The sequence below is a fragment of the Neopelma chrysocephalum genome, unplaced genomic scaffold, assembly GCF_003984885.1.
Source record: "Neopelma chrysocephalum unplaced genomic scaffold, ASM398488v2 Primary Assembly neopelma1_123, whole genome shotgun sequence".
NCBI lineage: Eukaryota > Metazoa > Chordata > Aves > Passeriformes > Pipridae > Neopelma > Neopelma chrysocephalum.
The window spans coordinates 318,106-343,887 of record NW_020897785.1 but is presented as its reverse complement, the minus strand read 5'-3'; the positions used below and the strand labels follow the sequence as shown (position 1 = coordinate 343,887).

Here is a 25,782-nt window from a genome sequence, read left to right as displayed (position 1 = left end):
CCCATTTTCTTTGTTTCTCAGCTTTTTAGGAAGCTGCATCATTGCATTGACAGTGAAGCAAAGTTACAGAAACCACGGCACAAAGATGTTTTTCCAAAACCTGACTTGCATTCTGTGCTTTCCAAATGCAGAGCTGTGGGGTTTGGGTCAATACTCTGTGTTCCTGCTAATTTACAGAGGGTGTTTGGCACCAACCAGTGAAATGGTCCTGAGAGACCACATCTACAGGGAGCTTGTGATGTCAACCTTGCACTGAGGTGCCTTGTCACTCCTGCCTGTGAGAAAGGGACTGGGGTGATGCAGAACCTTTCCTGCACAATAAATGTAATTATAAAAAAAAGGAAGAATTGCCCTTTTAACCTGAGAGCTGTGTGTTTTCACCAGGTGAAAAGATTGCATATGCTGATGCTTTAGTCAAGAAACTCTAATCCATCTTCAAGGAGTGTAAACCACCACAAAAAATCCCACAGCAGAGTACTCCTTCTGAATCAGATGGTCATTTACCATTTTCTTGGTTTCTCAGCTTTTTAGGAAGCTGCATCATTGCATTGACAGTGGACTGAAGTTACAAAAACCACGGCACAAAGATGTTTTTTGAAAACCTGACTTGCATTCTGTGCTTTCCAAACCTTCTCCTCGCCAGCATCAAGGGATCCATCCATATACAAAGGCTGTTAGGGTGGTCTCTTTGCTCTTATCTGAGCATCCCAACAACTGCAAGGTTGCCTCAGGGTGGTGCAGCAGATGCTGCACTGTTGGGGTTGGAAAATCCTTCCCATCAAAACCCTTTTCTCTTGCAACATCTGCTCACCTCAGAGACCTGAGGGAGCTTGTTTTCATACCAGGTTTTGTGTTGTTTAGAGGACACAGACCTTTGGGAAAGCAGGCCATGATTTACTGGACAGGGAAGACTTACCGTGAACAAACTCTCTCCTGCTGACCTGAGAGTGTTTGATCTGCTCCTGCTTAGACTGGAAACTCATCCTTGTCATTAGCTGCACTAATTATGTATCTTGTTTCCATAGCCTACTTGAAATGAATCCCCGTGTGGAAACCTGCTCTGTGAAGGCCAGTGAGGAAGGAAGGAAAACGGATGTTCTGTGCACTCCAGACACGTTGGTGAATCCAGTTCTGCAAAAACAGCTGCTGAGGGTTTATAACGTTTCCCTTCTGCCTTTGTTTCTGGCTGTGGTTATTCATTTTTGTTACAAGGATGAATATTTGGCCTTTATAGAAGGTGTGAAGGGCAGAGAGATTGGTTGGAACTTACTGTTTCTGTCCTTAGTCTTCCATGTGGTGTTTTTATCACTGCTGGAAAAGTCATCATAGAATGGTTTGGGTCGGAAGGGACCTTAAAGCTTATTTAGTTCCAGCCCCCCGCCATGGGCAGGGACACCTTCCACTAGACCGGGTTGCCCAGGGCCACATCCAACCTGGCCTTGTCACCAAAAGAAGTGAAAGTCACTTTAAATTACAGCACTGCCCCCCCATGAGCTCTCTGTATCTACTCTGAGGTGTGAAATCCCTGCTTGAGGGCAGGTGACATCTTACTGTGGATTTCTTAGCAACCTTATGGCCTCTGCACAGGCAGATGTCCATGGAAGGTGTGACTCAGGGCCTGATTTTTCCCCTCAGAAGTCCCTCATTTCCCTCAGTTAAACCATTGTTATATTTGGGATGCTTCCTTCATCCATTTTGTTTGCTTAGATGTGAAGGTGCAAGGCAGTGTGTAAATGGGGAAGTATAGGAGAGTGTTCAGGGAACAAACAAAGCTGTTTTCTTCCCCAAAATAACAAATGTATCCCTTGGAGATCCAGGAATCCCTGCTGGCTGGTTGCAGTGCAGGTCGGGACTTCTTGAGGGTTGTGTACTTCAGAACTCCAGTCAGTGGCTTTTTTGGGTACATTCTCAGGATAAACACTCATTATTTTATGTGTTTATTGGAGAAGCAGCAAGGAATGGGGAGAGATCCAGGTGCTAAAACTGAAGAGAGGAGGTGGGTGAGACTCTCCCTGCCCTGAGACAGGATCCACTCAGCACATCTCTGCTGATGGATCTGACCTGACCTGCTCTTAAATCTCGTAGCAACATAACTCTCCTCCCTCCCCAGGTGACTTTTCCAGGACTTCCTTACAGCTAAAAGTTGGTCCTAATAACTAATCTTGTCACTATTTGAGCACGTGCCTTCAAAATCAATATATTTGAGGTTTTTTGTTGTGGTGGTAGTGGTGCTTCATACTGTAAGATTGGCCCCTTTTCACCTCCAGCCACTTCTGCTCTTCACAGGGCTCTTTCCTTCCCTTTTTCCCAGTTTTTTTATAATTCTTGTTGCTGTGGACTGTCCTTAATTGTGTCTCATCCCTCTTTAATGCCTGGACGTGGCACTCCGTGCTCTGCTCTGGTTGACAAGGTGGTGATGGGTCGAAGGTTGGACTCGATGATCTTGGAGGTCTTTTCCAACCTTAATGATTCTGTGATTGTAGAACCAATCACCACGAGGGTGGAAATTAGAACTTTGGATATAAAAGAAAGCAGATTGTTTATCTGCCATCAGCGCATGAGCAGAATTCACGTGTGTCCTGAGGGGAGTTTCCCTTGCAGGATTGTTATTCCCTGGTCACAGAAAGATGTTGATTATAAGAAAACAGCAACACGGAAGCACCTGGGGAGCACTGGAGGCTTTAATCTGGTCCATTGCAGTGCAAGAATTTCTCTTTACTGTGATTGCAGTCCCCAAGGTGTGAGCACCCAGTGCTGGAGTTAAACCTCCTGCAGAGGCTTTGGCTCCTCTGAGAGGCCTTTCAGGCAGGGATCTCACACACAGTGTGATCTCCAGGTGGGAGATGCCACCAGCAGAGGCATTCTTCCTCCTCAGCCTACCTGGAGGGCCAACACCTGTGTTTTCACTTTGCTGGAGCTCACCGGGAGGGGAATGATGCCAGGGGAATGTGTTTAAAAACAAACCATCTGTGGTTCACACAGTGCTTCACCCCTCATTAGAATAAAAAAAATAAATAGACAAGACAAATCTAATTGAACCAAAGATCATCGAGCTCATTCTTTTAATTAAAAAAAAAATTACTTCTAACTAAAATCTTCCCCTTTTTTCTTCTCCAAGGAAGCAGCAACCCAGTGTGACACACACGTTTGGGCGCAGAAGCGACGCCAGTCACTCACAGAGGGAAGATGAGACCTGGCTGTGATCAGTGTGAGGTTCTCCTGTGCTGCCAACTCGATGTGACACCTCCCTGTGCCTGGGCACAGCCCGTGTCACATCTGCTGGGGATGATGAGCATCAGGGTCAAACCAGTTCAGCACCACAGGGAGAAGATGTTTCTTCTTTTCACATCCTGTGTGGCTGAGCTGTCACATCAAGGCCAAGTTCAGTCTCCCTCCCTGATGACTCTTTGTGGATGTTGTGGCACATGTGGACACAACAGGAGCTTGGACATGTTGCTCACCAGGGCTGAGGGACATAAGGGCGTATAAAATCCAGGCAAAACTCCACTTCCTTATTAATCTGTCTCTGGGCAGTGGCAAAAGCTTGTGGAAAAAACAGGAATACAGCCTGGCATACCTTTGTGGGCCTCCCTTGTAGTGGGCCTAGAAGGAATTTGGAGAGGGAGCCTTCGTCAGGAACTGTAGTGACAGGACAAGGAGTAATGGGTTCAAATTGAAAGAGGGGACATTTAGGTTGGATATATGGAAGAAATTCTTCCCTGTGAGGGTGGTAAGGCCCTGGCAAAAGTTGCCCAGAGAAGCTGTGGCTGCCTCATCCCCAGAAGTGTTCAAGGCCAGGTTGGATGGAGCTTGGAGCAACCTGGGATAGGGAATGTGTCATGACTGCACCTCATCACAGATTCACAGAATGGGTCAGGTTGGAAGGGACCACAGTGGGTCACCTGGTCCCACCTCCTTGCTCAAACAGGGCCATCCCAGAGCACACAGCGCAGGATTGTGTCCTGACAGTTCTGGAATATCTCCAGTGAGGAGGACTGCACACCCTCTCTGGACAATCTGCTCAGTGCTCAGTCACTGCACAGCAAAGTTCTTCCTCAAGTTCGGGTGGAACTTCCTGGGCATCAGTTTCTGCCCATTCCTCTTGTCCCATTGCTGGGCACCCCCGAGCAGAGCCTGGTCCATCCTCTGCCCCCTCCCTGCAGACCCTGACAGACATGGATGAGGTCCCCTCTCAGTGTCTCTTCGTGAGGCTGAACAGCCCCAGGTCCCTCAGCTTTTCTTTGTAAGGGACGTGCTCCAGTCCCCTCAGCATCTTTGTCACCCTTCACCGGACCTGCTCCAGGAGCTCCATGTCTTTCTTGTACTGAGGAGCCCAGAACTGGACACAGAACTCCAGATGTGCCTCACCAGGGCTGAGCAGAGGGGCAGGATCCCTTCCCTGACCTGCTGGCAATGCTCTTCCTAATGGTCAGTGTCACTGCTGGATCATGGACAGCTTGCTGTCCACCAGGACCTCCAAGTCCTTCTCAGAGCAGGTTGGGCCCCACGCAGATGGAAAATTCTTCTACCTCCAAGAAAGAATTCTTAAAGGGGTCCAAGAGCACACTTCTGAGAGTTATAATGGCAGAAAGGTGTTTGAGTATTCAAAAAACCAGAAGATCCAGAGCCCCATCATGAAGATGATAGAAGGAGAAAGTCCTCTAAGACCACATTCTACTGTGCTAATTAATGATGGCAAAACTTCAGGAAAAAATAAAGAATTAGACATTTGCCTTCCTACGTGGAGGAAGATGAAAAAGCAAAAGCTGGAAGGTGTTTTATCTCCTCTCTTCCCCACTGTGAGCAATTTAAGACCTGTTTATGGGCAGGAACTAAGCAAGATGGAAAGAGTATTATCTACAGAACACTGTGAAATTCAACAGACTTTAGAAAAGACAGGCAATGTTTCAAAAAATATGGTTAAATGGGAACTCCATGTCAAAGGAGGAGGTTGGTTTGCCTTCCAGGAGCACCTTCAAATTCAAAGTACTGCAGAGAGGGAGGGTAAACATGACTCAAGCACAAATAATTTTTAAATTAGAGACTGATAAACTCAGCACCACACAAAAAAGGCTCCATTGTGTGAATAACAATCAATTGGGTCCAGCAAACAGACATGACCCTCACTTCACAAATATAATTACTGCACTGGGCTTCCTTGTGCCTCAGTGTTCTGCTTATAATAAATGGCCTTGAAAAACAGCATTTTTATAGAGAGTGGTTTGTTTGCAAAGCTCTCTGGGCTCCTCCTCTGCTCCTTGCTGTGCTGAGGCAGGTTTTGCTCATCACTCAGGAAACCCAACTAAGAGCATAAAAGCAACCACAGCAAATGAAGCAAAGATCCTCCCAGTCCAGTTTCTTTGTCTCTACCAGCAGCTCTTTCCCCACAAAACTCTCACAGACCTCTGTGATCTTCAGCTGAAGGACTTTCTGAACCAGACACCTGCACACTCAGTATATTCACAGTCACTCCTCATTAAGGTTTTTCTCCTCCACAAACTCAACCCACGTGCTTTTGAAACTCAGGTGAGTTTGTAGCGTCCACACTGGATAATGTCCCTCCTTCCCATGTGATTTTGTGCCCTCTAATTACAGTAGCTAAGCTGTTACATAACCATCCCAACCTCCCTGCCAAGGGGTGGAATTCATAAGCGGGAGGGAACGGAAAAAAAAGAGCTTATAAACACCTCTGTGGCAAAGCTAATCTTATCTCAAAGCCTTTGTTCCTTGGGGAGTTAATGTTTGGGGTTGTGAAAGATAGATGTGTTCGGAATGAGGGGAAAAAACATGTAGTAACATTGTTTGCTGGAAGTACAGCTCAGCAGAAGGAAGGAGGAGAAGGATCTGGAAGGTCTTTGCACAAATGCTGTTGAGCATGAGGATCAACTCAGGGGAAGGAGGATTTGATCAACTTCTGTCTGAAGACTTGCTGTGGTCCATCAAATCACTGATCCATCAAACACAGAGTTCTGTTTGCCCTCATCTTGTCCCCTTTGTCCTTCAGAGGACATCCTACTGATCCCTAACTCTGCTCCCCTGAGAAGGAGAACAACACACAAACTTCCCCTTCTGGTAGCACCTTATGTTGTCAGAAGTCACCTTCTCCCTCAGCCAGAAACAGCAGAAGAACCTAAATGGCCTTCAAGGTCCCTTCCAACCCTAAGCATTCTATGATTATAACCATGATTTAGGACTGGGATTCCCATGTCAGGCCCTGCTTCCTAGTCTGCAACGCCCTATCACAGCAGGAGGCTGCTCGGAGATTTAGGAAGTGTGACATGGGATCAGATCTAAGTCCAAATACTTTGCACAAACTGCTCCAGGCTCTCTAATCCCTCCTGGTCACTCATTAAGAGCTCCTTTAAGAACTTCCTGCTCCCTACAGCTTTGCTGGATGTCTAAGAAATTGGGCAGTGCCTGGACTGCATCAAACCATGTTGTGTTTCTGGGTTTCTGCAGTTTTGGCCCCTCTCTAGAAGGATCCTTGGCCAGGACCCCACAAGAAACGTGCAATGGGGTCCTTGCTGCCTCCATAAATTGTGGGGTTGGAAGGGACCTTAAAGTTCATCTCATTCCAACCCCCTGCAATGATCAGGGACACCTTCCACTGTCCCAGGTTGCTCCAAGCCCCATTCAACCTGGCCTGGAACACTTTCAGGAATGGGAAATCTGCGACTTCTCTGGGCAACCTGTTCCAGGGCCTCACCACCCTCACAGGTAAGAATAGCACATGACGGGCTGAGAAGCAGAAGAGAAGGAGATTCATGACTCCAAAGCAAGAAAAGGACTGCAGGGAAGCTACAGAGAGACTGAGTGAAGGACAGCATTGGAGAACTCAGGAAGAACTGGTGTGCAGAGGTCCCAGATGACTCCATGAGCTGCTGTGTGCAGTCACTTCTCCCTGGAGACTTGGCAGCTTTTCCAGGAGAGTTCACCACAGGTTTCACCCCACAGCTTTCCTGTTGGGCTACCAGAGCTGCACCAGCAGGGATCCTGGTGCCTCGGGTAACTCACCCCCTTTGTGCAACCCAGGGGGGGTCCAGGAGCTTATTTTACACCCAAGGGAGCTCTTTGCTCCAGCTACCTGTGCACCTCCCAATCATGTGGACAGAAGAAACACCAGGTGCCAAGGAGATCAGCATTTCCTGATGCAAACTGTAACCTGAGATAGGAAGAGAGTCCCAAGGCCCTGCACACAGATGGGTATCTCTGTGCAAATGACCTGGAAGGCAGCTGACACCCCAGAGCCCACTTTACAGTGATGCATTTGGGGGTAAAAAAAGGATTTGTAGAAGTTGCCTCCTCTGTTGTTGATGTGAAACACCAACACGGGGCCTTCAAATGAAGGATAATTCCCCAGAAAGGAAAATAAAGAAGCAGAATCTGTAAGCAAGAAGCACAGCTCCCAAACCTCAGCAGAAATAGCTTTGGAGGACATGGCAGGGTGTAGGACTGCATTTTCTTTGGAAGGCTTGTCACCTCACAGAACACACACTCCTGTGGCTGAGATCCAAAAATGTTGAACCTGGATTCACAACCCATCAAGCAATTCAGCTTCTCTTCGTTCAAGAACAATGTGCTCATTCAAGAACTCTTGCCCTCTACAGAAATTTAGCAGTGGTGTTTCCAAAACAGAAATGTCTCCAATGGAAAGGGCCATCCTCTCTCAGTTCAATATACCTGATATCAAGTGATTTCCCTCTCCAAGACTGTTTTAGCTTTCCCTTGTAGTGTCTGAGTGTCTGAGTGTCAGCCTTAACCCAGGGTCTACCCCTCAGTGAGATCCTTGCTGTGGACATGCAGCTCCACTGTCTTTATTCTCTTCATGGCTTCCTACCTAAAAAATGTTGATGGGATGAGTTCTCAGAGTAGCCACACCCATCTCCTGCACACAATCAGCCTCCAGACTCTCTCCTGTGATATGGCAGAAGCTGCACAGGAGCTCGATGAGCAGCTGTGGGAGGGTGTGTCCTGATAGGGGGTATCTCCAGTTTTGAGGACCAATGTCACAGCTCAGGCAGCACGAACACAATGATTCCTACAGTCCATGCTCCAGGAAAGAGCCTCTTGACTGAACCAAGTCCCCCCTTCGTTGGTTTCTGTATGTGAGAACAACCAGGTGACTCTTTCTGCTGGGCTGAAGCCTCGGTTAACGAAGCCATTTAGGACTGTGGCCCTCCACAGTGTCCCTGGTTGGGAAGGGGAGACATTTTGAATTGATATTTTAGGAAACAGATTAGAACCTGAGAGGTCCTCCCCAGCCACTGTGACCTCAGTGAGAGTGGGAACACCAGAAACCACAGTACAAATCTTAGCAGGTGTTCATGTAGAACAGCCACTGGAAGGATGCAAAGACAGCAGAGGAAGTTTGAAAGGCAGAGGTGATTATCAGCAACCGAAAGATCACTTGGATACTGTAGCCCTCTCTGATGTCTGAGCATTTAATGAGCTGGTGATACATTTAAGGAGCCTGGGAGAGACAACTGTACCTGTGATGTAAAGATGATGAGGGGAGTGGAGCATCTCTGTGATGAGGAAAGGCTGAGGGAGCTGGGGCTGTTCAGCCTCGAGAAGAGACACTGAGAGGGGACCTCATCCATGTCTGTCAGGGTCTGCAGGGAGGGGGCAGAGGACGGACCAGGTTCTGCTCAGAGAGGCCCAGCAATGGGACAAGAGGCACAGGCAGGAATTGATGCCCAGGAAGTTCCACCTGAACACGCGGAAGAACATCTCTGCTGTGTAGTGACCAAGCACTGGAACAGACTGCCCAGAGAGGGTGTGCAGTCTTCCTCACTGGAGATATTCCAGAACTGTCAAGACACAATCCTGTGCCAAGTGCTCTGGGATTTCCCTGCTTGAGCAGGGGGGTTGGACCAAGTGACCCACTGTGGTCCCTTCCAACCTGACCCGTTCTGGGATTCTGTGATTCCATGACCAGTGCAGTGTTGTACCACAGCTCGGGGGGTGATTGCTGACCAACATCAGAAGGATGTGGAGCTGTTGGAGCAAGTCCAGGAGGCCACAGAGATGCTCTGAGGTCAGGAGACCCTCTGCTCTGGAGACAGGCTGGGAGAGCTGGGGGTGTTCACTTGGAGAAGAGAAGGATCCAGGGAGACCTTGGAGCCCCTTCCAGTGCCTTAAGGAGCTCGTAGAAAGCTGGAGAGGGACTTTGGAAAAGGGCCTGGAGGGACAGGACAAGGGGGAAAGGCTTCCCCCTGCCAGAAGGCAGGGTTAGACGGAATATTGGGAAGGAATTCTCGTCTGGGAGGGTGGTGAGGGGTTGGCAATGTTGCCCAGAGAAGCTGTGGCTGCCCTTGGATCCCTGGAAGTGTCCAAGGCCAGGTTGGACGTGGCTTGGAGCAACCTGGGCTAGTGGGAGGTGTCCCTGCCCGTGGCAGGGCGTTGGAACGAGATGCTCTTTAATGTCCCTTCCCCCCAGTCCATTCCATGGCCGGGAGGTCCCGTTGTATAGGCTCATGCCCTGGGACTGGCCCCCCTCGGCTGGGCTGGGCCTGGGGGCCCCCCGCCCCCTCACAGCGGATGACGTCAAGGCTCAGTGACGTCACTCGGTCCCCTCCCCGGCTGATGTCAGACCCAGCCCCGGGGAAGCGGCACCGGGACACGGACGGGGCGGCGGCGGGAGCGCGGCGGGCCCGGGGTGAGCGTGGGGCCGGTCCCAGGGGGGCTGTGGGTCCATGGGGGTTATTCCGCGGGTCCGTGGGGGCCGTTTTTTGGGGGGATTTGTGGGCGCGAGGCCGTCCCGCTCCCGGCCGGGTGGGAATGAATGAGGCGGGGGAGGGGAAGTGGGAGCCGCGTCCCGCCCGGCGCAGCCATCAGAGCCCTGTCCGGGAGCGGGGGCGGCTCCCCCGGCACCCCCCGGCATCCTCCGGCTCCGCTCGGTCTCCTCCTGGGGACCCCTCGGTCCCCTTCGGGGGCGGCGATTTGGTGCTCGAGCCCCATCGCGGCTCTTTTGTGCCTCTCCGCGGGCTGGGGGGTTTTCTTGGTCCCCGTCACCCGCAGCCGGCGTTTGGCTTCATCCGCGCAGGATGGGCAAGGAACGGAATCAGGAGTGGCTTGGGTTGGAAGGGATCGTCTTGTTCCAACGCCCTGCCATGGGCAGGGACACCTCCCACTATCCCAGTTTGCTCCAAGCCCTGTCCAACCTGGCCTTGGACACTTCCAGGGATGGGGCAGCCGCAGGTTCTCTGGGCAACCTCTGCCAGGACCTCACCACCCTCACAGACAACAATTTCTTCCTAATATCCTGTCTAAACCTACTTTCTTTCAGTTTAAAACCATTCCCCCTTGTCCTGTCCCTCCAGACCCTTTTCCAAAGTCCCTCTCCAGCTCTCCTGGAGCCCCTTTAGGCACTGGAAGGGGCTCCAAGGTCTCCCTGGAGCCTTCTCCTCTCCACGTGAACACCCCCAGCTCTCCCAGCCTGTCTCCAGAGCAGAGGGGCTCCAGCCCTCGGAGCATCTCCGTGGCCTCCTCTGGACTCGCTCCAGCAGCTCCACATCCTTGTGCTGTTGTTCCCCAGGGCTTGGAGGCAGCTCTGCAGGTGGGGTCTCACCCGAGGGAGTAGAGGGGCAGAATCCCCCCTCCCCTGCTGCCCACGTGTGGGATGAGCCCTCGATACATTTGCCTTTCAGGACCAATCTCCCTTATCTTCTCCAGGAGCGTCACACCGTTCAGTAGCTCTGTCACACTGTTCAGTAGCTCCGTAATCTCCCTTTTTTTTATTTATTTTTGGTGCCTGGGGTCAGGTTTCCAGCAGCTCCCTCACTGCCTCGGGCTGACGTCTCCTCTTGGCCGGCTTTGCCCGGGGCCCAACGTCATCCCACAGCCATGCGTCACCCCTGGAACAGGATCCACGGGGGGTGTGTGTGTGTCAAGGTTATTCCATCAGAGTTTGGCCAAGAGCCTCCTGCCAGGGAGAACAGCTCCAGCCTGGACACCCTGGCACACCCCCCCTGCCAGGGAACATGGGGAGGGACGCAGTGTCCCCGGCTGGGGCTCTCCAAACCAGAGGAATTACCAGCAGGGGGTGTGTGATGGATTTGGGCTGTCCAGCAATCCAGGCTGCAGGAATTGTGGTTGAGCTGAGAGTTACCCCTTAGTTGTGGCAGCTTGAGTGCTCCCAAATGCGGGGATCCAATGGAATTCCCACTTGGCAGCACTAGGGCATCAGGGAATAAGGCTTTCCCGAGGGCAAAGCGGCACGTGCTTCATCTTCTGGATGCCCAAGGGAGGCACTTGCTTTCCCCTCAAGCTCTTCTTGGTACAGTTGGAAAAAGTAGAGGAGCTTCCCAAAACATAAGCCCTTCTCCAGGTCTGAAGCAGAAACTGTGGGGTTTGGAGCCAAATGTGAGTTGAGAACTTGGTGCTCAGAGCGTTGGTGTGGACCATGTGCCCGAGGACGTGGTTGGGTATCTTCAAGATCCTGTGTCCTAGAGAGTACCCGATTTTCTTGGAAAGAAAGAAGCTCTGGATTCTTTGGTTTAGCTCCATGGAGGAGCATCCCATGGAGCCTCAGCAGCTGTGCAGCCCCCAGAAACCCTGTGGGAGATCTGGGATTTAGTTCTGGCCTCTCTCTCCTCTCTCTCTCCCATGTTCTTTGAAGCTCACTGGGGGAATTTCCAGACCAACTCGGTGACTTTCTTATCTTCCTTATCGCCGTGACAGTCTATTAATAACTAATTTATAGGAACTACTGCTTTCTATAAACATATTTCTGACTTTTATGTGAGCAACAGGTGTTGCTGCTTATGTAACACCTTGGAAACCTCGCAGAGGAACAGCAGCTGGCTGTTTCCTAAATGGCATTTTATGAATGTTGCTCCTTTTTTTTTTCTACATTCCCTCTTTTCCCTTTCCCTGTGCTTTAATCTCCTTACAAACCCCCGAAATTCCTGCTATCCCAGATTATTGCTGTCCACTGGAACACGTGTTTGCTTTGTGCTAATCCTTTGCACTACCACTAATTGGTTTAAACCTTGTCCTTCAGGTTGGGTTTTGGGACTTAGAAAAGCTGCTTGCCCAGCTTCAGAGCCCTCTCCCTGCCTATCCCAAACTTCCAGGCATTTCAAAATCAAGGAGAAGGGAATGAAGTGATATTCCTGGCTGCTGCTGCTCTCACGAGGACGTGTTTTTTTTTTCCTTTTTTTTTTTTTTTTAAGGTGTGGGACAACTCCTACTTTGTGCCAGGTTTTGATTGGCTTTCCACAGAGGCAGTGTCCTATAAATTCCCTTCTCCTTTCTGCTTCTGCCTTATCACCAGCTGAGGGACAGGTGAGTACAGAGGAGGGAAAATTCCAGCAGCAATTCCATTGCTTAATCCATGATATTGGCGTCAGTTATTAATTTAAATTAATGGGGTGGGGGGAATGACTTTGATGTTTCAGAATGAAAAATTCCTCATTTTACTGACAGTTTCTGACATCAGTTTGAGTGGATGAGTAAAATCAGAGACTAAAAATATTCAGAAGATAATGGGAGGGGGGGAAATATTTTATGGAATCATGGAATGGTTTGGGTTGGAAGGGACCTTAATGCTCATTCCATTCCCCCTGTACCATGGGCAGGGTCAACTTCCACTATAAATGATGTTTATATTTTATTTTTTTTTCTCTTCAATTTGTAATTGAACAGAAGTTTTCCTCCTTGGGATAGTAAGAAAGAAACCTATAAAAAAATTTAATATTTTACATCAGTTAAATGAATATTTTTTGTGTTCAGAGCTATTAATTAGTCCTAGAATTCATTTAAAATGGGAAACTTGGATTTAGCAGAATTGGCTTTTCTGTCTGAGTTGCTTTTGCAAGTTAATTACTGTGCTGCAGCTGACTTTACCTCTTTGGGCAAGTATTTTTAAGGCATAATGTTAATTTCTTTATATATCTGTGCATTTATTGGCAAGTTTAAAATTTAATAATCACACCTCTTTTCCCCCCCCTTCCTGTTTGAAATAGAAATAAATGCCATTGGTGGATTTTTTTCACTGCTGAGGTGTTTCAGTGTCTGGTGTAAAATGAATTTACTGTTCTTTTGAGTCAGCCTAGACCTGTAATTCTGAGCTTGAGCCTTTGTGGCTTCACTCCAGGTACATTTGGAAAAACCAGTCCAGTCGGTGGGGAACCAATTTGTTTCCAGTGTGGCATTTTTAGTAAAAACTAAAGTTAGTTTGTGCTTTGTTTATAGAACTCAAAATGTCAAAATGACTTTGCAGGTACTTTTAGTGGGAATTTTCCACGACAGAGACCAGTGAGTCTCTGTCAGTGCTGTAGGATTTTATTTTCCCATTGTGAAGCAGGAAGGGATTATCATGAGATCCAGTTGTCCAGATGGATTTTGAATATTTCCAAGGATGGAGACCCCCATCACCTCTCTGGGCATCTCAGACTAAGTCTCTTTGATCAGTTTAATTCTATTTTTAATATGCCCTTTTAATGTGTCTGTGCTATTAGACAATAGGTAGTTTAGCAAACCCTTTTGTATTTAAATAGCAAAACTCCCTCAAGTACCAGAAAATTCTCAGCCTGGTGAGCTCAGGAGTGAAAGGAACACCCACATTCATCACTTGCTCCCTTTTCTCTGCATGGTAAATTTGGAATTAAATTAACTGCTGCCATTTCTGGTTGTGATCTTCCTTCTTCCTGACTCCCCCTTTTAGAATATCAGGAATTCCCAAAGAAAGGAACTGACAAGGCAATCTCATCAGGGTGGTCTGAAACGTGCTTTAATCTGGGAATTTGCTTATTATTTGATATTTGGGAATGACTTAAAAGCTGTTGAGAGGGGATAAGGAAGAATTTAAGTGATTGTACCTCAAGAATAGTTTTTGAAAGAAGTAAACTGGGACCTCAGAAACCACCAGTTGTGGCTGCAGGTGTGATTTGTTTGGGGTACTTTCCATTTCCTTCCCAAATGTGAAAGATTTGGAGAGGGAAAAAAACAAACTTAAGTGTAGCACAGAGTAACTTATTAATATGTGAAATAATTCGGATATTTTCGTGAGTCCTGGCTAAATAGTGCCACTCCTTTGTTTGCTTTCTGGGTCCCATCCATCAGGAGTGTTAAGCTGGAGTAAATCTCTCTTTTTTAAAGGAGATTTCCTGCTGCCTCTGGCTCAGCAGCTCTTGCTGATGCAATTCTGAGAAAGTTTGCTAATTCATGGCAGCCTGCAAACCCTTCACTCCAAAGTGGAATCACAGAAGCTTTGTTGAATTCTGTGTTTGGTGCTTGAAATCGCAGTTTATATTGATTTATTTTTTTTGAAAGGCTTAAACTTGAACCGTGTTCTTATTGTTGATTTTCCTGAACCGTGCATATTTTCACGAGCTCCCTCCAGGGAATACATTACCTCCACTCATGTTACTTCCCAGGCAGCTTCTGGGACACGTGGCTCATCATCCGACCCTTGGATTGCATCAAATTCCTCCGAATCCCTGCGGGAGTTTTCTCAGGGAGCGTGTTTAAAAGCCTTTGAAGTCACTCTGACTCATCTTTTCTCTTGTGCCCGCAGCAGGTTTGAAAGGGGAAGATGCCAATTGTCAGGAACGTGGGCAGGGCTGCCAGCCAGCTGCTCCAGAGCTCGGGCTGTGGCTGTGGGATTTCCATCGTGCCCGTTCGGTGCATCGGGGTCTCCCCGCGCCAGGTGGCCTCGGATGCGAGTTTCCACTCCGTCACCTTCTCCGAGTCGGATCATCCTCGGGTGCTCATCACAGGTAATTCCTGTCATAACTGTTCCTGCTCCGCTCCCCTCCTGCCTCCCCAGTGGGCAGAATTCTGGCAGCAAAAGTACCCCAAGTGCTCTGGAATTGTGATGATCTTTCCCATGGGAGCCCCATTTGAACTTTCCTGCTATTTCAGCTCCGTAACTCTACTAAAACCAGTTCATTCGGCTTTCCTTAAGAAAAATGATAAAAGCTTTCTGACTCGCTGAGAAAAATGGTTCTGATTTCTGATGTCATACATACAATAATAATGAAATTCTGTATTTTAATGATCTCCTCTGATTTTTGTCTCCCAGGTGGTCTTGGCCAGCTCGGGGTGGGACTTGCAAAGCTGCTGAGGTATGTCCTGATTCCTTGATATGTCATGATTCCCCGGCTTGCTATTAGTGAGGAATTCAAGCTTTAGCCATTAGTTTTAGAAGCAATAATTTTCTGAAGAGTTGTTTATAAATGAATCCCACTATTGACTGCAGGTTCTTTTTTTGCCTCTCAGCTTTGTAAACGACATTAATGGTTGGACCTGATGATTTAAAGGTCTTTTCCAGCCTTAATGATCCTGTGATTCTTAATGATTCTATGATTAAATTTTCCCCATCATTTTATATTCCACTTCTGTGTTTGTTTGAGGTTGCTGACGTCCTTTCTGTTTGTAAATTGGTCACCATTCCCAAAATAACATAATTTTGTCCCAGGGACAGGGTGCTGAGTTGTTTGCCTCCAGTTAAATGGAAGTATTGAGAGGCTGAATCCTCAGAATTTTCCTTTTCTCTTTTTCCTTTTCCTGTTCCCCCACCCCACACACACAGTTACCTCATGTTCTCCATGATATCTTTTCAAGAAGTGCTCCAAGAGCTCTCCCTCATCCATATCCATGTCCTTATCCACACCTGCTCAACTCCAGGGAATCTGGACTAAGACCAAAAGTGAGCAAACTCACTGCCCTCAACACTGTTGCAGTTTGAATGTTTTCTGCCATTTCTGTGATATATTTAAAAATCATCCAACTAATGGGAGGCTGGAATGTGCTCCAGTGCCATCAGCTGTGACAGCCTTGGGTTAATTATCACAAAGTCACAATTTCTCTGTTTTATTTACTTTGTTGATACAAAAGTAGCTGCAGTTACAGCAACCCAGTGGCTTTTTGTTATTTGCAGGGGAGTAAATTATCTCTGGGTATAATTTTCAGTAAGGAAAGGGTAGGAGGGTCTTTTTCTCAACATATTTTCACTTCCTAAAAGACTTCTCTATCCTTGCACAGCCCTTCACTGCTACTAGAAGTAGTTCACTCATTTTCTAAGATGTTATATTGACGTTTAAAGGTTCAGTGGGGTTTTTTGAAGTGCAATAACTGATATAATTGCTGAAATTATTGTTCTTCTGACATTGCTCCTGCAAAACAAAATAGCAGCAACTGATGGGTTATCTCAAAAGGCTGTAGACTCACTGTTCCATGTGGGTATTTTTACACAGGAAACGCTTTGGAAAGAACAATGTGATCTTGTCTGACATTAGAAAGCCTGCAGATAATGTTTTTTATAGTGGTAAGTGACTGGGGAAGCACATGGAAAAAAACCATCTTGACTTTACCTCTGATTTTCATCGACTAATTACCAAACTGATAAGTGGATTGCACTAACAAGCTGCTGTTCTAAACTCCTGGATAATGCCTTCCTGCTTGGAAATCTTGCAATTGATTGATTTCTTCTATTATTCCCTTTTCCTAAATACTTTTCTTTGCATTTTTGCACTGTTGCTTTGCCACTTCGTTGAGCAGAATAACAGCTCGAGTCAGGCTGTGCTCCTGCTGTAAAAAGAGATGCTTTTATTCTTTTGGAGGGACCGAGCTGGAAATTAAATGTGCGGTGTGTTATTCCATGCTCAGGGAATTTTTATGACAAGAGGGATGTACAGTAGGACTTTAGATTCTTTGATTTCCATTAGAAACTTGCATAAGTTGCTGTTTAGTGATGTATTTAGGTGGTAGAAGCAGCAGCCTTGAGTTTCTGGCAGAACTTTTCCCAACATCCATTCCTGGCAGTGAGTTTCCCACTGGTTCCATTCCCTCCAGGTCCCTTTATCTTCGCGGATATCTTGGACTACAAGAATTTGCGGGAGATCGTGGTGAACAACAGGATAACTTGGCTGTTCCACTACAGTGCTTTGCTCAGCGCTGTTGGAGAAGCAAATGTCCCTTTGGCCAGAGCTGTGAACATCACTGGTAGGTGACAGGGATTCCATGTCCCTGGAACTGTGTCAGGGAAGGTTTAGGTTGGATATCAGGAAAAGGTTCTTCCCCCAGAGGGTGGTTGAGTGCTGAACAGACTTCCCAGGGAATGGTCATAGCCTTAAACCTGCCAGAGCTCAAGGAGTGTTTGGACAACACTCTCAGGGACAGGGTGGGATTGCTGGGGTGTTCTGGCATGGCCAGGAGTTGGACTCCCAACTCAGGATATTCTGTAATTCCTATAATGAAGAAGTGGAGAGCATGTTCTGATAAATCCTGTTGGGTTTTTTTCCAGGTTTACACAACATTCTGGATATTGCAGCTGAGCATAATCTGAGGCTCTTCATTCCAAGCACTATTGGGGCCTTTGGACCTACCTCTCCTCGAGACCCAACTCCTGATCTCTGCATTCAGAGACCAAGGACAATCTATGGGGTCTCCAAGGTCCACGCTGAGCTCATGGGAGAAGTGAGAATTTTTTGTTTTATTCATTTCTTAAAAGTTCTGGGAGAACTTCACTGGCACAGGTTGCCCAGAGAAGTTGTGGCTGCCCCACCCCTGGAAGTGTCCAAGGCCAGGTTGGATGGGCTTGGAGCAACCTGGGCTAGTGGAAGGTGTCCCTGCCCCTGGCAGGGGGTTGGAATGAGATGAGCTTTAAGGTCCCTTCCAACCCAAACCATTCCCTGATTCTATGATTCTAACTTCATTCCTTTTGTAAGATTCCTCACTGCAACATTATTTTCCCTATTCTTTCCTTCCTTCAGGTTTTAGTACTTAGTAGTAGTCTGAGGCAGCTTTTAAGGTCAAATATCTTTTGAGTTTTGTTGGGAAAAGCCCAAAGAATTGGAAACTGGGAAACATCTGACTTCCAGTATTCTTTCTTTCCCTGGTTCTTTTGACTTTGGCCTCTCTGCCTCATCTGGAATTGGATAAAGGACAGTGTACAAAGCCTTGTGAAAGCAGGGACAGTGATGGCTTTTGCCCCTCCTCTCCAAAAAAAGACTTTAAAGTCAAACCCATGGGGATCTGTACATACACAACTTCTCTTTTGGCTTTGTAGTGACTTATATATAACATTTTTAAAGCTGATATTTTTACATACAGATTCCTCACATAGGTCTGAATGCTGAATTAGCCTGAAAAATCTCACAAACTTAGGAGTTTTAAGCTTCTGAACACCAAATGTAGACCCTGCATTAGCAGCTAATCCATATCAAGAATCCATATTTACTGATGTGGATGTAAAAAAAGGGCAGGAAGGGAGTTCAGCTGCCTGGCAGGGAATGGGGGCTGTTTAGTCCCTTTTCTTTCATCCCCATCATGGAATGGTTACAGCATGAGGGTTCATCCTGTGGCAGATTTTTCCTGTGAAATCAGTGAGTGTGTGGCCTGCTCTTGGTGTGTAAAACTGTTCCTCTCCTCCCTCCCTCCCCAGTACTACCATTACCGGTACGGCCTGGACTTCCGCTGCCTCAGGTATCCAGGGATTATATCTGCTGACTCCCAGCCTGGAGGGGGAACAACTGGTGAGTGGATTGTGCATTATGAGAAGGCTGGAAAGGGACTTTTCAAAAGGGGCTGCGGTGCCAGGAGAAGGGGGAATGGCTTCTCACTGCCAGAGGGCAGAATTAGGTGGGATACTGGGAAGGAATTCTTCCCTGTGAGGGTGGTGAGGCCCTGGCACAGGTTGCCCAGAGAAGCTGTGGCTGCCCCTGGATGCCTGGAACTGTCCAAGGCCAGGTTGGAGCCACCTGGTCTGGTGAGTGGCATCCCTTCCAATGGCAGGGGTTGAAACAAGATGATCTTTAAGTTCCTTTCCAACCCAAACCATTCAATGATTTATGATAAATAACACACAGTCCTGCTGCTAAATTTTAGACAGGAGACTTTGGGGGCGGTCTGAGGGTTGTTGCCTGTCATGGCACACACAACAGATCGACCCACATGAACACACCCACCCATCATTCTCCTCCACAGACTATGCTGTCAAGATTTTCCATGATGCCATAAAGACTGGCAAGTTTAAGTGTTACCTCAAGCCAGACACCCGTCTGCCTATGATGTACATCGATGACTGTCTGAAGGCAACGCTGGAGATCATGGAGGCCCCTGCAGAATCACTGACCATGAGGACCTACAACATCAATGCCATGAGCTTCAGTCCCGAGGAGCTAGCACAGGAGGTGCAGAAGTATGTTCCTGAACTCCAGGTGACCTACAACGTGGATCAAGTCAGGCAGGCCATAGGTTAGTATCTTCTCAGGCAGCAGGTAAGAAGAAACATCGAATCAAGGGCAAAATAAAGTTCCTTTTCTCTTTAGGCGCTTGCGAATTACCCCCGTGCAGTTCAAGTCTTATGGTTTGAAATTCAGCTTCGGCAGTTCAAACCAGTGATGAAACGCTTGAAAGTTTAAAGGAATTTTTCTTAAACCTCATGTTTCTTGGTTCTTTTCCTGTTCCCTGCAGCTGACAGCTGGCCCATGAACTTCGACGACAGCAACGCCCGGAGGGATTGGGGTTGGAAACACGATTATGATCTCCCTGAGCTGGTGACCACCATGTTTAGTTACCTTGGGTCTGACTCCAGGATTGCCCAAGCTAACTGAAAATGCTTTCAGATGTTTCCAGATTTCCACAGAGGACCAGGAAGAAATGGCTAAGTTTAGGTTGTAATTTTCTGAGCCTTAGAGCACGTCAGTGGTTAATTTTCGTGAGTAGCAACAGAGCTGGGCAGAAACATCCTGTAGCTGGAATGTACTTTAGATAAATTAACATCAGTGGGTGCTGACTCCAGACACAACACAGATGACAAACACAAAGTTATTGAACTTTCACACTTAGAAAAAAAAACACCAAAAAGAGCACTTACTCCTGGCTGGTGGCTCTCCAATCATTCCTACCTCTTCTTTGGCAAACAGTGTGGGACAGTGTTGTCCAACCTGGTGTTTCAGGCATATCCTGCAAAGTCAGCTATAGGTGTTTTGTTTTCCTGGTGGAGAATGTTAGGGTGTAGTAAGATAAGATCCTTTCTACTCTTTGCTTCCAAAAGAGACTTCAGAAGAGCTACTTCATGTTTCCAAATTGCAGGGGCTCGTTGCAATTTTAGTTTGAAATCAAACTTTGTTCGATAGTTCCTATTTATATTTAGTGCTGTCTAAGCATACACTTTTCTATATGTAGGGCTTAAGAGCAGCATTATTCTTATAAAGCTGCTTACAAATGTGAAGTGGAATAGGACTTGAATTCTCATGATGCTTTAAAAAAAACAGGTTTTATAAGCTAAGCTTCATCCTGTTCTTTGCAAGTGCCGCTGCCTTCGGTGTAACCTTGGAGGGAGATCTGAAGTCCGGAGAGCTGTTCCATGGATGTCAGTCTGGGTGGTTTTTCAGGAAGGCAAAGGGTTTATTAGCAGTACTTTGGGTTCTCCCAGTTGTTTGCAGGACACACTGCCTGGGGCAAGGTTTAAAGGTGGGCTGGTGATGGAGCCTCACGGTAGAGCTGGGTCAGCCTTTGAAATCTTTCGTGTTCACCGCGTTTTCCACCTGCACTGTGTCTGTAGATGCTGTTCATGTGTTACTCATCCCCTTTTGTTCTTCAGAGAGGGATCCAGAAGCTGAAACCATCTTCTAGCTACAGTTAAGGCTGTTCTGCCTGCTGAGTTTCATGCACAGGAGGTTCTGGGATGAACAAGGGAGTTTTTGTAGGTGCATACAAGGAAGAGGTGTCAGTTCAAAAGCTACTTAGGAGACTTTGGGAAGTGACAAAAAAGCCATTTTAGGTAAAACACCAGTTTCCATGGATGTGAGTCTGAGCTGTCAGCTACTCCAGCTGAAAAGCAGCCTCTGAGAGCTTTGGATTTTATTTTTTTTTCAAAGAAAAATTATCTTTCATTTTCAAAATGACTGGAAATTCCCTATAGGAAGCTCTCCATCTTTTTTTTTTGTTGTTTTGCCTTGTATACTCCAATAGTGTGTGTAGGTAAATACATTCAAGTATTTTTGTTTTCTTTTTTTGCCTGCAACTTGTTTGCTCTGTTTCCTGTGATGGTGCTTTGGTGGTTGCAAGTCTGTTCCATTCTCTGTAACCTTGTGGTGGTCCCTCAGTTGGTGGATTAATCAGATTTTTGTCTGTGTGTGAAGGACTCTGCTGCAGGGAATATGTTTCCTCACAAAAGTAACCTTCAAATGAAGATTCTGTGGTGAAACCCAGTTATTTTAAACATTTGTTACACTTGTATTTCTTGCTTTTGTACTTATTATTTCACCTCTGGGCAAAGTATGAATTTCCCAGGTATTTAAACTCAAAGGTTGTGGCCTGTTATGGAAACATTTTTGTATTGTTTACATTTCTGAAAAGACAAGTTCGTAAACTTTGGCTGCTGTTCAAGTGTAATATTTGGCCCAATGGGCCAGTGAAGTCCATTCACACCCTGCAAGGAGAGACTGGCTCAGGTTTGGCCTCTGCCCTGCCCAGACTGGGTTGGATCCAAACTGGATCTCCCAGTGAACTGGAGCTGTCAGATGAGGGGCTTTAAAGGAGCTGAAGTGTCTTGTCCACTCCAGCCTCTCGTCATTCCCACCCTGGGGGCTCATCATTGCCTCTGATCCATGAGATGTGTAAAATAAAGAGCTGTTGATGGGTCTCACTCCATTTCCTTCCTTCACTCAAAGTCGTGGGGTCTTCTTCTAACTCCAGTTTACCTGCAGTTAACAAGAGTGAGGAGTAGGAATGTTCTTTCTCTGTAACACACTGTCCTTGGTGGTGGCATTGCACCAAAGCCTTGGACAAGATGTTACAGCAAAGGTGAAATTCAAACCTATGACATTTTGAACACTGTTGTTTTTTTTTTTTTCTCTGTCCAAAGTTTCTGACTTCATTTAGGAGCAGCCATTTAAGCAACTTAAATTCTTTAAAATCTGAAATAAACCGTGTTGCAATAGGGAATGGTCTGGAGATAACTGGTGATAATCAGGGAATGTCATTAAATGTGTCTGTCCTGTTTGGAATTCTGGTTTTCAGCCTGTGACCAATGATCCATGTATTTTTTTCCATGTCTTTCCCATTAACCTCTGTTGTAACTATGTTACAGTCTTTTCTGTATTAAACCAACTTGATGTGATACAAAATGTCTTACCTTTTGCTACCAGTTCGAAGTTTCACTTCTGGGCAGAGACTTCCTTCATGACACTTGAGCACTGTAGCTGTTAAATTACCTATTCAGGAAAAAAAAAAAAAGAAAAAAAAAAGTTGTTAAGAATATTTTTTCAAATATTGTAAGTTGTGAATGATGCCTACTTTAATAAAATCCTATGCAGATGTATCCTTGGTTTGTTATCCTTGCTCAGAGCAGGTCAGAGCAGTGATAAAGGATCCTGGTCAATGAATGATCCTGATCAGTGCTGAAACCTTTTATGAGCCAGGTTGGGACAATTCCAAGCACAAGCACAGGCTTGGAGGAGCACGGATTGAGGAAAAACCCTGGGAAGAAGAACTGGGGGGTGCTGGTGGGTGAGAGGCTGGACAGGCCCGGACATGGGCACTCCCAGCCCAGAAATCCCCCATGTCCTGGGCTCATCCCACAGCGTGGACAGCAGGGGAGGGGAGGATTCTGCCCCCTTAGCTGAGACCCCACCTGCAGAGCTGCCTCCAGCCCTGGGGAACAACAGCACAAGGACCTGGAGCTGCTGGAGAGAGTCCAGAGGAGGCCACGGAGATGCTCCGAGGGCTGGAGCCCCTCTGCTCTGGAGCCAGGCTGGGAGAGCTGGGGGTGTTCAACTGGAGCAGAGAAGGCTCCAGGGAGACCTTGGAGCCCCTTCCAGTCCCTAAAGAGGCTCCAGGAGATATGGAGAGGGACTTGGAACAAGGGCTTGGAGTGACAGGATGCAGGGAATGGCTTCCCACTGCTAGAGGGCAGGGATAGGTTAGATATTGGGGAGAAATTGTTGTCTGTGAGGGTGGTGAGGCCCTGGCACAGGTTGCCCAGAGAAGCTGTGGCTGCCTCTGGATCCCTGGAAGTGTCCAAGGTGAGGTTGGACAGGGCTTGGAGCAACCTGGTCTGGTGAGTGGCGTCCCTTCCCATGGCAGGAGTAGGAGATTGTCTTTAAGGTCCCTTCCATCCCAAACCAATCTGGGATTCTGTGATTAACTTTGTGTTGACTATCCCAGTTGCTCAGCAGAGCCACTCGCAGGGAGACACAGCATGAATACCCCTCAGTCTCCAGTGAGCCACGAGGCTGGGCTTGCAGGTGGCAACCATCCAAGAAATGATGGCTTTCAACTATTCCTCTGTCTCTGCTATATTTCTCAGGGTGAGGAGCCTTTTGTTCCTTCCTCAGTCATGTGTCTGTCTCTCTTTATAGCTTGAAATAGAAAGAAAAGAGCAAGAGTGTTCTGGGGGAGGAGCTTTGAAAGCACACCCCAAGAACTGAAGATTGTTGGGTCCTTGTTTCTGCAGGTCTTGTCTCCAGCTGTTGCACAACCAGCAGGGTTGGTCAGCAGAAGCTGGTGCAGTGAGAATGAGCGGACTCACCCTGACTCATTAATCCATGGATAAGCCTTCCCTTCAGGTTAAACAAGGCCTTTCCCTCCTCCTACACCTCCACTTTCTAATGACGGGAACCTCTTGTGGAGAAAACATTCCTCTTGACCACATTTGATGACTAATGTGACCATCCTGCTGCTTGCAGAACACGGAGGGTGTTGCAGCTCCACCCTCTGCCCACCTACTTCCCTTTGATTTGGCTCCTGTCGAGTCCTGCTTGACACAGGCCCAGTCTGGCTTCCAGAAATGCCACAGGTGATCATAAGATCCAAAGATTCTACAGTTGGAGACAGGCTGGGAGAGCTGGGGATGTTCAGCCTGGAAAGGAGAAGGCTCCAGGGAAACCTCAGAGCCCCTTCCAGTACCTAAAGGGGCTCCAAGAGAGCTGGAGAGGGACTTCAGATAAGACCATGTTGACAGAACAAGAGTAATGGTCTTTAATTGAAGGAGGCTGGGTTTAGATTGGATATTAGGAAGAAATTCTCTACCATGAGGGTAATGAGGCCCTGGCACAGGTTGCCCAGAGAAGCTGTGGCTGCTCCATCCCTGGAAGTGTCCAAGACCAGACTGGATGGAGTTTTGAGCTGATTTCTGCTCTTGGCTGCTTAAGACATAAGAGAGGTGCAGCAGAGGTGGAACCTTCTTCCCTCAGTGAAAAGGTGTGAGGGGTGTGGGTGATGAACTTTGTGACTTTGGAAAACGCCTTCTTTCGCTCCTCAGGATGGAGTCAGGCTCTAACACACTGTTGTTGGCAGCTCCTCATTCCTCCAGGGGAGCGAAGCTCAGCCCAGGGAGCCTAAGAGAGGGTCAGCCAGAGGGCAAGAATGTGGCTCCAGGGGCTGGGGTGCCCATTTTGCAGCCCCCCCTCTCCACTCTCCGTGTTTCAGACTGGGTTGGTGTCTTCCCTGACACCCTCCAGGCAGGTTGTTTCTATTTTAGGTGACCATCAGCTGGCATTTGCCCTTCTCCTGGAGGCTCAGGCCAGACAAATGCTCTGCGGGCTATTTTTGGCTTCATACCATAATTGTATGTGATCCTAAATTCCCTGTGGGTCTGAGTGCCTGAGGGGCTGTGCAGGGAGAGGGAGGGGCAGCTTCTGGAATAAACCCAGGGATTTAAGGATGACCGGGACTCCATAGAGCAGTAAGAGAGTTGGCACACACAGCTGCAGGGACAGGATTAAAAAGACATTTATGCTTCAGCAGCACCATTATGGAACTTAAATCCAGAGTGGGAGTTGCTCAGTCAGGGAAAAAAGTTGCTTCCTGCCCCTGATTCTGCAACTGGGAGCACTTTAAGATGTTCTCCTGCCCCGATTCTGCAGTTGGGAGCAGTTTAGGATGTTTTCCTTCCCCTAATACTGCAACTGGGAGCAGTTTAGGATGTTTTCCTGCCCCTGATGCTGCAAGTGGGAGCAGTTTAGGATGTTTTCCTTCAAGCTGGCAGTGGCTATCTGTGCAATTTTGAGGACTCAAACCCACAGTTTGAGAAAACTGACTTCCAGTTTAGCATTGGAGTGGTTTTCCAGTACAACCACCACTCAGTCTGACCCAGGGTCAAATGCTTCTATGCATTTGATACCTTCCAGTGGCTGTATTTCCTATAATCCTTTGTGCAGCCTCCTGAAGTTCCCAAGAAGGTGCATTGCACAGATTAGTGTAAAGTTTTGAGGGAATTTAAACCTTTGGACAAAAACTATAAAGAGCTGAGTGCCATCTGCACAGTCCTCTGCCTTTTCCCCCACCTCAGATGGGTGCCCCACAGTAGAAAAGGTCTTAAGTGTAGGATGACATTTCTTCTGACCTCAAGCAGAGCTCTGGTCTTTCAGCCTGGAGAAGACTCCAGACCTTAGAGCCCCTCCCAGTGCCTAAAGGGGCTCCAAGAGAGCTGGAGAGAGACTTTGGACAAGGGCTTGGAGGGACAGGACGAGGGGGAATGGCCTTAAGCTGAAGGAGGGTAGATTTGGATTAGATATTGGGAAGGAATTGTTGGCTGTGAGGGTGGTGAGGTCGTGGTACAGGTTGCCCAGGAAGCTGTGAGTGCCCCATCCCTAGAAATGTCCAAGGCTTGGTTGAAGCAATGCGGGATTGTGGAAGGTGTCCCTGCCCATAGCAGGGGGTTGGAATGAGATGAGCTTTGAGGTCCTTTCCAACCCAAGCCATTCCATGATTCTATGATATTTTGCAAAGCCAAGTCCTACGAACAATTCCATATTTCCATTCTGCTTCCCTCACCCTTTGGCCATTCTGTTTGTGCCACCTCGTTTATCCCTTATCCTTCCAGCG

General features: G+C 47.5%; 1 protein-coding gene and 1 long non-coding RNA gene across 7 annotated transcripts; both read left to right on the top strand.

Moving 5' to 3' along the window:
• The first annotated feature begins 1,983 nt into the window (after positions 1–1,983).
• On the top strand, positions 1,984–25,414 carry LOC113974587. The gene is made up of 3 exons (XR_003536591.1): positions 1,984–1,996; positions 9,838–9,843; positions 24,301–25,414. It is a non-coding gene; the product is annotated as an uncharacterized LOC113974587 (long non-coding RNA).
• On the top strand, positions 9,473–22,241 carry LOC113974585 (L-threonine 3-dehydrogenase, mitochondrial-like). Of its 6 annotated transcripts, XM_027697835.1 has the most exons (10): positions 9,473–9,658; positions 12,177–12,288; positions 14,522–14,723; positions 15,029–15,071; positions 16,203–16,273; positions 16,801–16,950; positions 17,252–17,424; positions 18,392–18,482; positions 18,934–19,203; positions 19,423–22,241. In XM_027697835.1, exons 3-10 carry the CDS (start codon positions 14,540–14,542, stop codon positions 19,560–19,562), a joined length of 1,122 nt encoding a protein of 373 aa, XP_027553636.1. In that variant the 5' UTR covers positions 9,473–9,658; positions 12,177–12,288; positions 14,522–14,539; the 3' UTR covers positions 19,563–22,241. The 6 variants fall into 6 exon arrangements, with proteins under 6 accessions (XP_027553636.1, XP_027553639.1, XP_027553635.1 ...); XM_027697838.1 differs by lacking the exon at positions 9,473–9,658 and having other exon boundaries at positions 11,032–12,288; positions 14,525–14,723; XM_027697834.1 differs by lacking the exon at positions 9,473–9,658 and having other exon boundaries at positions 11,033–12,288.
• Positions 25,415–25,782: the final 368 nt, after the last annotated feature.

Coding starts and splice junctions, on each gene's coding strand:
- LOC113974585 (XM_027697835.1), top strand. CDS start 14,540: ATGCCAATTGTCAGGAACGTGGGCAGGGCTGCCAGCCAGCTGCTCCAG. Junction 14,724..15,028: donor TCCTCGGGTGCTCATCACAG/GTAATTCCTGTC, acceptor TTTGTCTCCCAG/GTGGTCTTGGCCAGCTCGGG. Junction 15,072..16,202: donor GGACTTGCAAAGCTGCTGAG/GTATGTCCTGAT, acceptor ATTTTTACACAG/GAAACGCTTTGGAAAGAACA.